The sequence below is a fragment of the Dendrobates tinctorius genome, unplaced genomic scaffold (assembly GCF_039654945.1).
Source record: "Dendrobates tinctorius isolate UK_male_01 unplaced genomic scaffold, ASM3965494v1 ptg000107l, whole genome shotgun sequence".
Taxonomy (NCBI): Eukaryota; Metazoa; Chordata; class Amphibia; order Anura; family Dendrobatidae; genus Dendrobates; species Dendrobates tinctorius.
This window is the reverse complement of record NW_027361775.1, coordinates 21,060,618-21,078,542: the sequence shown is the minus strand read 5'-3', so window position 1 is coordinate 21,078,542 and position 17,925 is coordinate 21,060,618. Positions and strand designations below refer to the sequence as shown.

The 17,925-nt window shown below is 42.7% G+C and overlaps 1 protein-coding gene across 3 annotated transcripts in view; it reads right to left on the bottom strand.

Moving 5' to 3' along the window:
- Positions 1-17,925, bottom strand: part of CLCN2 (chloride voltage-gated channel 2) — a 186,969-nt gene that overhangs the window by 87,325 nt on the left and 81,719 nt on the right. For all 3 annotated transcript variants that reach the window (XM_073589223.1, XM_073589225.1, XM_073589224.1), the window contains exons 2-3: positions 7,639-7,795; positions 3,131-3,262 (exon numbers count right to left, since the gene is read on the bottom strand). In XM_073589223.1, coding sequence (XP_073445324.1) covers positions 3,131-3,262; positions 7,639-7,795 — 289 coding nt within the window. The remainder of the gene's footprint in view (positions 1-3,130; positions 3,263-7,638; positions 7,796-17,925) is intronic.

Genomic DNA, 17,925 nt, shown 5'->3' with positions numbered 1-17,925 from the left:
ACCTCCAGGGTCATCATGTCCAACCCCCTGCTCAAATTTAAAAAAACTGACCGTCACATCCAAACATAGACTAGGCGTGAACAGTTGCTTACCTAGAGTCACCAACTCATATATAATCAATTGGCCAATTGGCACATGAATTGGCTAATTTATGTGCTAAGCATTCCCAATTTTTCATATTTCTAGTGCAGTAATGCAGTTCAACTTTCATATTTCATGTTTGCAAGCTATGGCGCTACAGAGTGCTGCCTTATTTATTTGACTGTAGGTTGTAGACTTGTCGGAAGAGATTGGTCTTCAGGTTCATTTTGAATATTTCCTTGATAGGCGAGAGTCTGATTTGTTGGGGTAGAGAGTTCCAGACTAGGGGGCATGCACCGGAAAAGTCTTGTATGTGATTGTGGGAAGAGGAGATAAGAGTAGAGAAGAAGATCTTGTGAGGATCGGAGGTTGCGTGCAGGTAAGTACCGGGAGACTCAGTCACAGATGTATGGAGGAGAAGGGTTATGGATGGCTTTGTATTCCATGGTTAGTGTTTTGAACTGAAGGCTCTGGGTAATGGAGAGCCACTGAAGGGATTAACAGAGAGTACAGGCCATGGAATAGTGGTGGGGATAGGTGGACTAGTCGAGTAACAGAGTGTAGGATAGATTGGAGGGGTACCAGAGTGTTAGAGGGAAGGTCACAAGGCAAGAGGTTGCAGTAGTCGAGTCGGGAGATGTTGAGGGAATGCCCTAGTATTTTTTCAAATTATTAGTTAACGAATGTGCATATCCAGGAGATATTTTTGAGTTGGAGTTGGCACGAAATGGAAAGGGCTTGTGGTCTGAGAGAGAGATCATAGTCAAGGGTTACCCCGAGGCAGCGAGCTTGCGGGACTGGGGAGAATGGGCAGCCATTGACCTTGATGGATCAGTCTGTTGGGGGTTGAGTGAGATGGTGAAATGATGAATTCTGTTTCATCCATGTTAAGTTTTAGAAATCTAGCAGAGAAGAAAGATAGCAGACAGACATTGAGGGATTCTGGTTAGCAGGGAGGTGATATCAAGTCCAGAGAGGTAGATCTGTGTGTCATCAGCATAGACGTTTTATTGAAAGCTGTGGGACTCCATGAGCTGTCCCAGGCCGAAGGTGTAGCTAGAACTAGAACTGAACCTTGGGGGACACAGACAGACAGGGGGCGAGATGATGAGGAGGTGTTGTGTGAGTGGGAGACGCTGAATGTCCAGTCTGTTAGGTATGAAGTGATCCAGGATAGGGCCAAGTCTGTGATGCCAAGAGATGAAACAATCTGTAGTACGAGGGAATGGTCCACTGTGTCGAAGTCAGTTAACAGGTCCAGGAGGAGGAGGAGAGAGCAGTGTTGCTTGGATTTAGCAGTTAGTAGGTCATTGGTGACTTTAGTCAGGGCAAGTTTAGTCGAATGGTGCAGTCATAAGCCTGATTGTAAGCGGTCAAAGAGGGAGCCGAGGAGAGATGGGGGGAAGTTCAAAATGAACGTGTCGTTCCAGGTGTTTTGAGGCATATGGGAGAAGTGATATGGGGCGATAGCTAGCTACAGAGGATGGGTCAAGAGAGGGCTTTTTGAGGATAGGTGTGATCTAGGCAAGTTTGAAGCATGAAGGGAAGACAACAGTTGTTAGTGACAGGTTGAAGAAATGGGTTAGAGTTGAGATGAAGTCTGTGGAGAGGTATGGGATGAGGTGGGACGGGATTGGATCAAATTCACAGGTAGTTGAAATGTGATTTGGAGAGTGACGAGGAAAGTTTATCTTCCGTAATTGAATCCTTTATTAAATGTGACCAAAACATACTGGTATACAGAATTATTAATAAGGAACTACAAATAAAGCAGTTCCTAACAACTAGCAGAAAACAACCCCAAAATCATGCATGAGACCCAACTTAGAAGCTTCCTGCCAATAAATCAATGCACAAAATAGTTTAATGTGCACATCTTAATATAATGTGAATAAAATACTGCAATAACCGTCTCACTAGACAAAGTGAATACTTTAAGAAAGACTAATAAAAGAGGTGTGGCATTGAAATAAGAAAAAAATCAAGGTTTCACACAAAGAATCTTCAAAATATAATGATAACTTAGTCCATGAAGTCTCCTAAACAAAAAAGCCCCAAGTGTATTGCTGCGATAAAAAGCTGTTTCATGGGTGCGATACTTAATTTGTCTTTGAATTATAAATGGACATGTGCTATGTTGGTCCTAATTGTTTTGTTTTTGATGGACTGATAGCTAGGAGATGCTTGTGAAACATTTATTTGGGCATATGTCTATTTTTTAGCGTTTTGTATATGATAAAACGAAAAAAGTGGTTTGGTACCGTGTTAGCCAGTAGAAAAAAATATATAAAGTGCTCTCAGTGAGAGAAACAAAATAGGAATCTTGTGGGTATGATACCTTTTAATGGCTAACAAATAATAGTGAATGTTGTTACAAAGCAAGCTTTCGGGACTGCTTATGTCCCTTATCAGCCTGATGAAGGGACATAAGCAGTCCCGAAAGCTTGCTTTGTAACAACATTCACTATTATTTGTAAGCCATTAAAAGGTATCATACCCACAAGATTCCTATTTTGTTTCTCTCACTGAGAGCACTTTGTATATGATAAAAAGATGGTAAAAATGGACACAAGAAACACAAAAGGATAACAAAAAAAATCACACAGATGAAAAAAACTGTCAGTTTTTTTGCAGTTGCAAAATGGGCACATGTGTAAATAAGGTCTGAGGCTGGGATTTCATATAACAGTACCATCCCATGAATACAGTGTTTTTGGCGCTAGGAATAGACTGGTGTGACAACTCATATGCTGGATTTTTGGGAACGATCCCCTAGTAATCAGTAGGATTGGTTTTGCTATTTCACTATAGCATGTTAAAGGAAAACAACAACAGATGACCAAGATACACAAATGCGGCCTACAAAATTTAAAAGTTTATTCTTTAGGATGTGTAATCTAAAAAGGTAGTCCGATGAGAACATGAATTTTCATAATAGGATGGTTTTTTTTTTGGTTAATGATTTCACTTTCTAAAATTTGCAAGTAACCTATGATAAATAAAAAGAAATATCAAATATCAGTATAAATTCATGGCATTTCTTTCTCACCTTGTAAACACACTGCAATTGTGAAATCCATGACCCAGCTCACCAGAGCCATCAATAAACCCAGCAAAATAAGAAAAATCCAGTCCTCTCCAATACGAGACAGTATAATCCGCTGGGAGTGTACACAGCAGACTAAAAAAAAGACAAAGACCAAAGAATTAAATTAAATCACTGAAGACGCATGGCTGATATGAATGTCAGTGCACATGACAAGTTAGGTCCAGCTAAGCGGCCTCACTAGGAGAGACATGAGTAGAGACAAGCCACATTACACTGAAATCTCAATAGACAACAGGTATGAGATGACACACAGGCTACAAGTAGGGACTCTTGGCACAAAACTATGGGGTATTCCTAATCAAAACTAAAGGGGGAATTCAAGCAATTTTCATTTACGCCACAAAAACTGCATAAATTATTGCAGATATAACTGCGCTAATTCTTGTCCTGAATGTTGATCTAGTTAATCAAGGCTTGGGCTTTTTAGGGCAGGCCGGAACATGCAATATGGTTGTACCTATACTTTTTTATCTTTTCCCATCCCTCGATTGAACATGATGGACATGTGTCTTCTTTCAACCATACTATGTAACTATATACTCAAGTCTGACTCTTGGGCACGGGCAGTGAAAGATATGCCAAATTCATTAAGAAATACAATTTTTATAATGAATTTGGAACACTTTACTCCAGCGGATTCTGAAACTAGACTGGTATACAAATTACCAGAAAACTGGTTTTTAAAAGTTCCAATTTTTTGAATAACAGTTGCACAAAAATGTTGTGACAGTAGGCTCCATCTATAATAATTGTGCTGTTAGTATTTAGTTCAGAGGTCACTAAAGTGTATCTAAAATCTACTGATGTTCACTCCAAGCTTATTCCAAGTCCGTACTTATAAAGAGTGCAGTTAACAAAGCACGCTGTCCTTTGTCAAGATGAGAGCTTCAGTTTCAGCAGTGGTTGTTCTCTGCTACTTTACAAGTTGGAGGCTGGAAATCAATGACCATGGCTAACTATAGGCATAGGTGTCAACTCAATGCCCGCCAGATCTGCCCAGCAATGTCAGGATAAAGTGGAGAGTCGGTCGAAGCAGTGTTGAAGTGTGCTCTGGAGCTCAAAATCTAAGATGTCAGCCACCCCCTGTGCTGGTGCCACCCCCTCTACCAAGAAATGTCTTTGTTGTACGTCGACACCGCCAGTGCTTAGCAGAGGGAGCAGAGCCGGAAGAGGGAGCTAGTGCCATCTTCGAATCTGAGCAGGTACAACGAGTGGTAAAAAGAGTCGACGGCGCCAGCACAAGGAGCAGGTGCCATAAAACCCTAGTCCATGCTCTCATCATCTCCCGTCTTGACTATTGCAACCTCCTTTGCGTCTCCCATCTTGACTATTACAACTTTGCTGCCCGACTAATCCATCTGTCCCCCCGCTATTCCCCAGCCTCTCCCCTTTGTCAATCCCTGCACTGGCTCCCCATTGCCCAAAGACTCCAGTTCAAAACCCCGAACATTGGCATACAAAGCCATCCACAACCTGTGTCCTTCTTACATCTGTGACCTAGTCTCCTGGTACTTACCTGCACGCAACCTCCGATCCTCACAAGATCTCCTTCTCTACTTCCCTTTTATCTCTTGTTCCCACAATGCAAGATTTCTCCCCCGCATCACCCCTACTCTGGAACTCTCTATCACAACATATTAGACTCTCGCCTACCATGGAAACCTTTAAAAAGAACCTGAAGGCCTACCTCTTCTGACATGCCTACAACCTGCAGGAACCACCGATCCACCAAACCGCTGCACAACCAGCTCTACTCTCCCCTACTGTATCCTCACCCATCCCTTGTAGACTGTGGGCCCCCGCAGGCAGGGTCCTCTCTCATTCTGTACCAGTCGTGACTTATATTGCTTAAGATTACTGTTCTTGTTTTTTTATTATGCATACCCCTCCTCACATGTAAAGAGCCATGGAATAAATGGCGCTATAATAATAATAAATAGTGAATGCAGTGATCACAATCAGTCTGCACAAACGGTGAATGCAGTGATCGCAGTCAAAATACACAAACGGTGAATGCAGTAATCACAGTCAAAATGCACAAATGGTGAGTGCAGTAATCACAGTCAAAATGCACAAACGGTGAATGCAGCGATCGAAGTTAGCCTGCACAAACGGTGAACTCAGTGATCACAGTCAGACAGCACAAACGGTGAATGCAGTGATTGCAGTCAGTCAACACAAACGGAAAACTCAGTGATCGCAGTCAGACAGCACAAACAGTGAACTCAGTGATCGCAGTCTGACAGCACAAACGGTGAATGCAGTGATCACAATCAATCACCGCAAACAATGAACACAGGCAGTCAGCACAAAATGTGAACGCAATGAAAGCAGTCAGCTAGTACAAAAAGTAATTGTAGTCAGTCAGCACAAAGAGTGAACGCAGAGCATGTAATCAGCCAGCACAAAAAAATGAACACAAAAAAATGCAGTCAGCCAGCACTTTTGTGTGGTTCAATTTTTGAGTCAGCGCAGATGCAGCCAGTACTTACCATAGGAAGCAGTCCATCTTGGACTCTGAAGTATGGCACAGCTCTCTCAGCTCTATTACCCAGTGACAGTTGTTTAGTCCTACCACCCAGTAACATATTCTTTAGCCTTTCTACCAAGGGACAGGTCTTTTATCCCTACTACCAACGGACAGATCTCTTAGCCCTACTACCCAGGGACAGGTCTCTTAGCCCTACTACCCAGGGACAGGTCTCTTAGCCCTACTACACAGGGACAGCTCTCTTAGCCTTACTACTCAGGGACAGATCTCTTAGTCCTACTACCCAGGGACAGATCTCTTAAGGGCCTTTTACACATAGCGATATTGCTAGCGCGTCACCGATTTTGTGAAGCAACAGCGATATCGGTAGCGATCTCGCTACATGTGACACTTACCTCCGACCGGTCCCCCCCGCTGGATATCGCTGATCGCACGAGAACCTCCTGGGCCGTTTTCTTCTCGCTGGAGTCCCACTGGCGCCGACGAGCGACGCATGGATGCAGGCGAAAGACTTCATCATCGCTGCTGTCTGACAGGTAAGTAACGACCGCCAAGCATCGCTGCGTCGCTGGTGAGATCTGCCTGTTTGGCAGCTCACTAGCGACCATTTAGCAATGCACCAGCGATCCTGACCAGGTCGTATCGTTGTCGGATCGCTGGTGCATCGCTAAATGTAACAGGACCTTTAGCCATACTACCCAGGGTCATCTCTCAGCCCTACTACCCAAAGATGGTCAGCTGCATTAGCCCTTACAATTACAAGTGTCCCTTTCAATTCGGCAATAATGCTGATGTGGCCTTTGGTGAAAATCAGTTTGACACTCTGTAGGGGGTAGAGAGGTAACAGTCTAGCACTTCTATTGGAGTTCTCCTTTAAAGTTGACCTGTCACCAGGTCAAAAGTGGCCAATTATTTTTCTTATTTTATTCACACAGCTCCCTGAGTATTTCGAGGTTTTTTTTTAAAAAAAGCCATACGGTTCCAGAGGTATGGGCCTTTTTATTTGGTGCTACTTTTTATGGCCTTTAACAAAAGATCATAGGTCACAGGGTAAATATGTAGAGGAGTACTACAGAAAACTCTGTCAGAGACATTCCCTTGATATAGACCATAAAAACTAGCATTAAAGAAAAAGGCTTCCATCTCTGGAACCATATAGCGGACTTAAAAAAAAACCAAAACCCTGCGAGAAAACAAATCCAGAAAATCACCTTGTCTAATTTGGCAAGATTTATTTTTCAAATTTTGGTGGAAAATAAGTATTTGGTCACCTAAAAACTTGCAAGATTTCTGGCTCTCATAGACCTGTCACTTCTTCTTTAAGAGGCTCCTCTGTCCTCCTCTCATTACCTGTAGTAATGGCTCCTGTTTGAACTTGTTATCAGTATAAAAAGACACCTGTCCACAACCTCAAACAGTCACACTCCAAACTCCACTATGTTGAAGACCAAAGAGCTGTCGAAGGACACCAGAAACTAAATTGTAGCCTTGCATCAGGCTGGGAAGACTGAATCTGCAATAGGCAAGCAGCTTGGTGTGATAAAACAGTGTGTGCCAACCTTGTGAAGACTTACAGAAAACGTTTGACCTCTCTCATTGCCAACAAAGGATATATAACAAAATATCCAGATGAACTTTTTGTAAATGACCAAATACTTATTTTCCACCATAATTTGCAAAATAAATCTTGCCAAATCAGACAAGGTGATTTTCTGGATTTGTTTTCTCATTTTGACTTTCATAGTTGTGGTCTACCTATGATGTCAATTACAGGTCTCGCTCATCTTTTTACGTGGGAGAATTTGCACAATTGGTGGCTGACTAAATACTTTTCCCCCCACTGTATGTAACAGTCCATAACTGGAGGAAAAACAGCAGATGAGTGAAAACAAATAATACCTAGAAGAAATATGGAGTGCCCATGACCCGGGCACAAACACCTTTCATACACACTTACTTCTACACTTGGCACAGCGACTTTCATCGTATTCCCGCAGCTCTGCCACCCGGGGCGGTTCCTCTCTGGCTAGTTTGCGATGTTCTATTTCTTTCCGAATTCGCGCGGCTTCCTCTTTGGCATAAACTCCAAGGTCCTGGGTGTAGCGTCCATACATCTAGGAAAGGACAGAATGACCTGCGTTGTATACTTTATAGGAGATCAGTGTGTGTACCATGCATTGGGGCAGCAGGATTACTTGGGATGGTAAGAAGTGCTTTTTGGATCACCCTTATCAGGTTTGGTATTGTAACAAATAACATAGGTGTTCGGAAGCCATAGCATTTTACCTTGTATTTAACCATTTCTGCCGATCCGCTACCTCAGAAAACGGAGCTCTCCTATGCTCCTGGTACGTTTTCATTTCCTTCACGTTTTTAACAATAATTAATATTATGAGAATAAAGATTATATTTTAAGTAACACACTTGTGTCATCATTATTCCATTTGTTAGTTATGGGGAATATTGTACCTCCTACTAACACACACTATAATTAGCTGCAGGTCCCCAACTTCCTCTGTTTCTGTGCCTCATTCACATTTCAACATGTGACGGAGCAATCCTTTATTTCTACATACTGAAAGTCTCACAATTTACTGTGGGATTTTTTTCAGGGGAAAAAAAACAAAAGAAACATCAATGCTCATTCTTTTTGCTTTAACATAAAATGTATTTGCAACTTTCTTTTTATCCGGTGTGTAAAAAATGGAAAAATATTAAACATTTGTAGAATAGTTTTTCTGTTCTTATTTATGAGTGGTCTGCAGTATAAAGAAAGTGAAATAAGTGTCGGCTGATAAAGAGCTCCCCCCTGTGGTAGCTTATGGGAAATGACACATCAAAGCAAATTCCAAATGCACTGGAAATTCGATGTACGATCCGTTTTCAGTTAAACATTTTAGAAGTCTGGGTCCAAACTGTTAATATGACATAAGCACTAATAAAACTATTTCTTATTATATTATTGTCACTCTTATTTTTGTGAAGGGTTGAAAGAAAAATGCAATTGGGGTTGTTTTTGCCCTTTTTTATAGTAACAATTGACTAAAATTACTTTATGTAAAAAGAGCTAATTATGATTCTATAATAACGACATATTCTGCAGCACTTTACAGATAAAGTCACCACTGTTCCCATTGGGGCTCACAAACTAAGCTCCCCATCAATATATCTTTGGAGTTTGGAATGAAACCGGAGGAAACCCACGCAAACACGGGGAGAACATACAAATCCTTTGCAGATGTTGCCCTTGGTGGGATTTAAACCCCAGACCCCAGCGCTGCAAGGCCTAACCACTGCCCTAAGTCCACTTCCTAACCACTGAGCCACCATAAACGTTTCCAGGACCCTATGTGTTTCAATTTCACAGTTACCAAGATGTCTACTCACTGTCAGTGAATGGAAACTATATGGTCCACGTCAGGTGGCTGAAAACAGGTCTACAACCCTGCAAATGATCGGAAATTAGCACAAAAGGTTTTCAGTCACTGGTTGTAAATAAAGCTCAGATAGAGAGGACTGGAATAAAGAGCGTAGTCAATGTTCATAGCACTTTTTATAAGGACCGTACTTTATTTCCATGAGATACCGGGTGCTCTGACGTATAGTAGACGGGGCAGTCAACCGGCCAATCTGGAAACCTGGGACATAAGCATGACCTGAAATATACTTATGCCAGGGACCGTAGTATCATGTGCCCCTATCGGAGCAGGTAATAAATGTAATCACAGTGGTGGGAATGTCCCACCACTTCTTATTAACATACAAGGTCATTAGAAGTTCATTAATACAGTTATAAACATTAACGACGTGGTGATAACACATTACGTTTATAGCTGGGGCTTATCTCACACTACAGTTATCACCTCAACCTGTCAGTAATGCGGGATTTCTTGATGTGCCCAGATAGGGATCTTTCTGAACCTGGAAATTTATAGCCAGCTTACATAATTGGTAATAGCCATGTGAAGGATGCTAGAAACATAACAACCTCCAGTGACTGTGGGTCACACAGATCGCTTTCACTTGGTAAGGAGACTTCATTATAGTAAACCCTCCATTGGAAGTAAAGCTTCCCGAGCACAGTAGGAATGAAGAAACCACCATCAACCATAGGACTGTACATGCTTCTAGTGCAGGGCCACCCAAGAAATGGGCATGGTGTTCACTACATAGCTTCAGAAAGACTCCTGTAGGTCTGCAAAACGAGGTCTGCGTGGGACATAACTATGTCAACGGATCAGACTCCTGCTGGAGCCAACATGGCTACTGTCTGAGGACCCTGAGAGGTCGTAGCCAGGAGCAGAGGCCCATGTGGCTATTGCACACATGCCCTCTCCAGTCTGTGGTCCCTTCACATAATATCCATGTCGGTTTACTTTTTTTTTTCTTTACCAACAAGCAGCCAAGGAATAATGAAATAATGTTAACACCATAATGACAAACCCCTCCGTCACACAAGTAATCGTATCGATGGTCCTACAGATATTGTGCAAGAAGCCTGAGGCCCATCCTAGCAGCATATAAGGTAAACCGCACTAACAATTGTACACTGCGGAGATCTACATTTTCCATTTGCGTTCAGGAAAATAAGCATCCTGGAAAAACATGACAGCGGTAAGGCCCGTCAGCCTGAGCGCCTACATACCTAATCTAAGAGATTGTCTTCTAACCAGAATTTTCATATGCAATTAATACACATCCGGATGGGAATTACATGCAGAAGTTGCAGGACTCCAAAGTGAAAAAACTGCTCAACAGCCCAGCCCCGATCAGAACCTTTCATCAATCCACATTTCAATAATAATAGGGTTTATGACGACGAAACAGACCATACTCACCGTACTGATAATAATATACCGCAGCTTATGGCCCAATGTTTAGGGATTCTGAAAGATCAATATTGCTCTGAAATCTTCTTGCTTAGAAAAGTGTCAGTGTGAAATTGTGTGCATGGTCATTGATAGGTTGTGTGACAGTTTTTGGACATTTCACTATTTGCATTTAGTAGCCTCTTTTACGCATGATTGTGGACGCCTCCCCTGTGCAGCCTGCCGGATAGGGAATCCATTATAAGGTCTTTGCCATCTAATCTGTGAGCCACATAATGTAGGGACAGAGACAATGATTCCAGCAATGTGTGTTGTGAGTTCATTTTCCCCTTCACCATTGAGGTCTGATGAACTCCCTCTTCTGGTGAAGGAGGGTAGTGAGGCTGATTACCAAGCACCTGAGCAGGATGATGATGACTGGGTGACTGGAATTGCTGACTGGATATAAGGCAGCCGACGCCCTTCTGCCTGGCTGGTGATTTCTCTGAGGGATTCTAGGAGACCAGTCTGATTCCTGTTCTTCAAAAGCTAAGTTTTCTGCTCTGCTTTTTGCATTTGTGTTTTGGTTTTGTTTTGCCTTGTTTTTCTGGATTTCTGCCATTCCCTGCTGGGGTGAGCTGAATTCCTTTTTGCTCTGTCTTCAGAAAATACCTGAGTACTGATTTAGTCTTTTTGAAGCCTAGCGTCTTCAGGGCTTTTTTCCCGATCAGTCTGTTGGCTCTTGTTTTGATAGGGTTTTTGCGGATTGCAGACAGCAGCTTTTCTATCCTGTCCTATTTAGTTAGCTTGGGCCCCATCATTTGCTCAGCCTATCTTTCTATCTGTGTTAGTGTTTTTTCATCTTGCTTCACCGTCATTATATGTTGGGGGCTGCCTATTGCTTTGGGGTCTGCTCTGGGGCAGTTTAGATTTCCCTTTCTGTCTTTAGGCTATTTAGTTCTCCGGCTGTGATCGAGGGGTCTAGGGCACCGTAGGAACCCCCCCACGGCTACTGCTAGTTGTTGTTGATAGGTTCAGGGGTCTGCAATCCGATAGCTGCCAACTTCTCTGGTTTTCTGGACTTAGCTAGTATTTCTGTTTTTGCCTCCTACGGTGACTCATTCATAACAAATGTGTCACTTACTGGGCTACTTGTTGTAATTTCATTCAAAATAAATATACTAATTTATCAGTAGGAGATTATCACTAGATGACTAATAAACTTGCTGCCATGCAGTCTTCCATATTCATGAGCTCTGTATAACCCCACCACAATACCACTGATTGGCAGCTTTCTGTTTACACTGTGCATAGGCAGGAAGCTGCCAATCATTGATGTGGGCGGGGTTATACAGAGCTCAGCATTTGGAGAACTGCTAGATTTACAACACATAAAACAGTGATTTTATCAAAACTGCAACAAGCAGCCCAATAAGTGATACATCTCTGGAATCCGTGTCTATACCTCTACATTAGGATGAGGTAGCAAAAACAGTGACAGATTCTTTTTAACCAGGTGAAAGTAGTCAGGATGTACAAATGAACCCAGCGTACTGAGTAAATCACTCTGTCCTGTGATGTTACATTTTATTCTTGACATACTTTGAGAGTCGCAATATTCAAAGAAAAGAACTTTTATGGATTAAGCGTGCGCTGCCAGACCATCACTCCTCACAAGTGGTGTGCTTTATACATTTATTCCCAATAGGGAATAAATGTATAAAGCACACCACTTGTGAGGAGTGATGGTCTGGCAGCGCACGCTTAATCCATAAAAGTTCTTTTCTTTGAATCTGATGATTTATGACCACGGCGTGGTCATTTGGATCTGCAGCAAGCTGACCTTTGTTCCTTTATGTCTGATACTCTCCGACATAAGGTGAGTATAACGAATTAATTTACATTCTCAGTTTCTCGGGTAAGACCCTATTGCGCTCTTTTTCTTTTAGTTTCTACTATTGAGAGTCGTAATGGCAGATTAGCCCCTGCTGGCCTCTGTACAGGAGACGCAATATAAGCACATTATATAAATGTGGAGTCTCAGCTACAAAGGAATGCCGTTTACTGCAGGATTATTATTATTAGCTGTGCTTTGCTTCTCAATCCCTTAGTCCGTCTCCTCACCTGACTGCCGCTGCCTACTGCACAAATCACACTATGAAAGCACGAACATGCAAATGCTGACAGGGAAAAAATACTGCAGGTCTTATGGCTTCCCCGGATTTTGGAAATGCATTTATAGATTTATTAATCTGAGAGTGACTGCCACCTTGCATTATCCGGATGCAGAGAAAGCTGCCCCTAAAACAATCTGGCTAGCTAGCCGTGTCTTTCCCATATATATATTATAAGTAGTGAATATGAGCAGCCAATCCAATAACCCAGGCAATCAGCCAAAGCAATAAAAGTAAAAAACTCTCAGCTGAAATAATAAAGTTACACAGTGCGAGTAATTGTTAGTACAAGAACACTCTGTCCACCCCTTGTGGATTATGTATCCCACATGGATGATCCCCTGCACACTGTGCATGCAGGGCATGGTGCCCTCATACACGACCTGTGAGGTCACCGTCAGTCGTCTGAAAACGCACCGTGCACATACCCGTATGATGAGAACAACACATTTCTACATTGTTCTCTAGTGACAATCACAGGCAAGTACTCTCTGTCTCCTGCAAAGAGGCCATGGGCGGACAATGACGTTTGGCTCCATAGTTTACTACAAGAATCAATAGTCAACTACAAAAGTGAAGATTCATATTTGGATACTTGTTGCTAATTCAGTGGAGCTTAGATTGATTGTCCAATCTTTAGATCAGTGGTCCCCAACCTTTCTGACCTTGAGAGCCACATTCAGCACAGAGAGGGTCGCAAGCCACATCCAGCTCCCACCCCCCTCAAAGTAGTGTCAACCAGAGCCCCCATTACAGGTATAATCATAACCAAAGCTTTCCCACAGAAATCACTCCAAAGCAGTACACTGAGATCCATGGGTTGTTCCCACAATCCCCCCATTCAGTATTCTCCCATCAAGGACTCCCAACACACTGTCACATGCCAAGAATCTCCTCTAACAGGTAGTACCATCCTCCAGTGTACCATACCTAAAACATCTCTAAACCCCAAGACAGTATACTGTATGTGCATCCAGATCTGCTCTTCTGTGCTGGGCTACACACAAAATCCACCATTTTGAGATGTTCTCTTTTTACCTGTTGCTAGACCTGGAGCTAACACACCAAGCTGGCAGACAGTCGTGAGCCACAATTCATGGGACCGCGAGTCATATGTGGCTCCCGAGCTACAGGTTGGGGACCCCTGCTTTAGATACTGATGACCTGTCCATCAGTATCGGATCAGCAGAGATCCAGCACTCCACTCACCAGTTGCTAGCGACGTCAACTGAATGTAAACAGTGTACTGTGCTGGAACAGCACAGCTCCGTACCCTGTGTAGTGGCTGTTCCCGGACACAGGTGCTTAGCTCTCATTTGCTTCAATAGGAGCTGATCTGCGGCACCAGAAAGCAGCCACTACACAGTATACAGAAGTGGCTGTCCTAGCTCTGTACATTGCTTACTTCTGGCTGGCCCTGCAAACTGCTCATCAGTAGAGTTACTGGATAGGTTGCCTATATTTTAGCAAGTTCAAGCCTTTTTAATGTGTATCTTCCACTTTGCATTAATTCCCTACTGATATAAGGTGTCAAAAAATGCATTAAAAGGGTATTGCAGTAGGAAGCTGTCACTCAGCCACAGGGTAGGTGATAACTTCTAAATTGGTGCAGTGACGGCCAGACTGATGAGAACACTTCTGAACAGGGTTCTTTTCTCTCCCAGCTGAATGAATCAGAAGTGCTCATCCTCGACTGCTGCTTCTTTCATCCTCAGTGGGGCTATGGAAGATACTGAGTACTTTTGCTGCTTTTATTTAATCTACTTCCTGTTGTTTTGGCTCAAAGTACAGGATATCAAAAATTGCATGTGTGACTCCATCCTAAATGTGGTCATCAGCCCTATGTCTGAATTATTCACAATGTCAATAGTCAAATGGTCACATTCTGTGGCCAATAAGGTTGTAAGGAATGACATACAGCTAAGTGAGCAGCCATTGTAGATCATGTAGATAGATAGAATTAATTTTCCTCTTGTATTGAACATCAGCTGCTCCCACGCCGGGATGAGGGGAGAATTGTATTAATAGAAAGCACACCCCTGCACCCGCCTGGAAACTGAGATTTTAGCTGGCAGCACAATGAACAACAGTCTTGTGTACTGCATAATTTTTTCTCGCTGAAAAAAAAAGTGTGGGCACTGCCAGGCATAAGCACCCACTGCCAGATCAGGCTCCATGATAGCTCACAGTAGGCTGAGAAACACAGGAGTCACTAAAAGGGCACCACTGCCAGACCAGGGGCACACAAGAGCAAACATTCACATACATAATAAGGGCACTCACTCATTACACTGGCTGACTGGCAGGACTGGCATAGCACACAGAGCGCGGCTTTCACAGGAGTCAACATTGTGAAGTTTGCATTTCCTACCCTGATCTCCTGCCAAATCACTAGGAAGTGCAATCTCTGAGGTGTGCCGCCATACAACGCTATAGTCAGCGGGGAGCAATGCCCTGCTAAGCTGTAATAGTAGGGAATGTTGGGATGCATTAATATGGTGTTACGGTAGGGACGTATTAATGGGTACTAAGATGTTGGCTCCTGAGCGCCCAAGGACTAGAACACGCCTAGATTACAATTATTAATGTTGGTGGCGTGATATTACAGCAGAGTCAGGCCTACAACACTCGGCCGTGTAAAGGAACATGACCTGCACTTCTGAATTACAAATTGCCAATGGATTGTTTTCTATTGTGGCCATGTCCCACCAATAACCCAGAGTTTAGTACCTCAGCCCCTTTATGGAGCCATAGGGGCAATGAGAAAAGAAACACGGACCCTGAATGGGACTTGGGCTTCTTAGTACGCGGCCTACATTGTGATCAGTGTAATGTACTAACGGATCTGATGGGTTTTAGTCTCAGCCAATGTTGTGGTTGTTCATGGCCCCATGACTGAAACCAAATGCTGCCGGAGGCAACAAAGTTCATTTTCTCCCTGCAGTGTTCGGGTAAGTACAGACGAAGGGCAGGTTACTAAATGCTATTAACCTGCAGATTAACCCCATTTCTGTAGGATAATGTTTTTTCTGCTGACAGGTTCCCTTTAAGGCCGGTGTTCTTAATGCCGGTGTTAGTAAAAAATGCATTCTGGAGTAAGAGGCGCCTAATTCATTAAAAGGGCAAGATTCTTAATAAATTACGTGCACACCAGAAAGTCAAATCTGCATTATAATTCTTGTCACTTTCTGGCACAAATTTTAGTAAATTTGCCAATTGCCCGGTCCTCTTCCACTAAGCTCCCACACTTTTTTAAAGAGGTGTGAGCAGCAGGGAAAAAAGAAACAAACAAAAAAAGTTGTAAATTATGGCCTAAAAAAGGCATGAGCCATAACATGTGATTTATGTTCCACCTGGAAACTGGCATAGGTGCAATAATATTGTCCCCATTGTATTTCTGGCACACCTGCATGGCCACAGTGCACAGAACGTTCTCTGTTCTTGGCAGGTCTGCAGTCCACGCACTTGTAAGGAGGGTGAATTGCGCACACTGGGCAGTAACTGAAAAATGGGCTGATGGCCCGGAACTGGTATTCATTGATGCTGCCTATCTGTTACTATAGGCTGACTGACCAGTTAGATTGGGGCCAGCTCAGTGGTTTACTTGAGTTTGCTATGTATCTATGTACATTTGTGTTGTGCCAGCACCGCAAACCTGCTGTTTTTGTGTTTTTTTTTGCAAGTCATTACACCCTGTAGCACTGCTATGGCAATCTGTGGTGGTTGTTTGCAGTACAGCCTTCTTCTGCCTGTCAGTCAGTCAGTCATAGGGAGGGAGATAATTCCAGGATGGCAAATATTGCAACTTTTGGCATTTTCTACCAGTTCCAGCTAGCTATGCCAATATGGACTGAGCATGGGTGGGGCAGGGTGTGACCAAGCCCACCTGGCAAATTCATGAAAAGTTATTCCACTTTAACTCTAGAAATGTACTCCTGTTCTAGACTGGAGTTCATTCTGATGAAGGTGCATGGTATTTGTACGTGCCTCTTAATGATTAAGGTGCACCTTAAACCAAAGCTCCCGTTTGTTAAAACGGGCGTGCACAATGCCTATCTTAATGAACAGAGCCTCAGTCTTACAAACCCGGCTATCAAATGGAGCTCACTGACAGTTTCATTGTTAGCTCATTTTGCAGCCAGCTAGATACTGTGATATCCTAGAGAGCATTTGTAATCACTAAGGGATTCATAAAATCATAGAATGGTAGAGTTGGAAGGGACCTCCTGGGTCATCTGGTCCAACCCCTGACTGATCCCTCTTAAGGTGACAGTAGCCATTAAAACTGTGTGTCCCTGAATTTAGAGTTGAGCTTAGTAGAGTTGTTTGCACGCAATCTGATTGGTAAATCTCATTTTTAATAGTGAACATCAATATTTGAATCTTAAATAGTTACAGACTAGCACACAGCAGAAAGACAGAAAAGCATCAATTCTATGCACAAACACAACATAATTGACAACACCGGATCCAGGTAAAGGTGTGAACAGAACACTTAAACAGTAATCGTCGTTTTAATTTTTATTTAATCAATAGTACACATGAAAACAAGCAACTTTGTGATAAATCTCAGTAATGTAAAGATCTGTGTTCACTAAACACGGATTTTAAGTGAAAACTGTGAATTTTGAAAATGGATGATCAGTCCACAAGAAGAAAGAAGTGGATTTCTCTGATAAGATCCATTACAAAGTTTCTTATTTTCATGAGTACTACTGATTTATGTCAATAAAAATTGATAGGTGATGGGTTAGAGAAAAGAGAAAGAAAATGAAGAACAGAGATGGAGTGAATGAGAATGTAAATGTTGGGGTAAAATGAGGCAGATGAAGGAATTTCTCAGAGGCTGACAAGCTGCTCCGGATCCTGTCTCCTGGAGATGAAAACAAACGATTCAAGACCTCTTCGCACACTCTTAAGACCACGTGTCCTTGTACAAAAAGACTTTTGTGTCAAAGAAGGCACAGAGCCAGAACCTCAATAAAACCCAGCTGGGGAAGGAAGGGAGACCCCTGTGATCATCGCAGGGCAGGAGCTCATAAAATAACACGGACATCTCCTAACTTAAACTTATAACATAATAGGGGCCCGAACAAAGCTCACTTACGACTGCTTCAATCTTGTACAGCCTGATTGTGCAAAGCAAACATTTTTTTTGTCGCCGAAGGCATTTTTAAGGATTTTTTTTTTAAATAAAAGCACCACTCCAGAGTACTTTTTTAAATAAAATGTTACCGCTGGAGTGATGTCACTTACTAATCT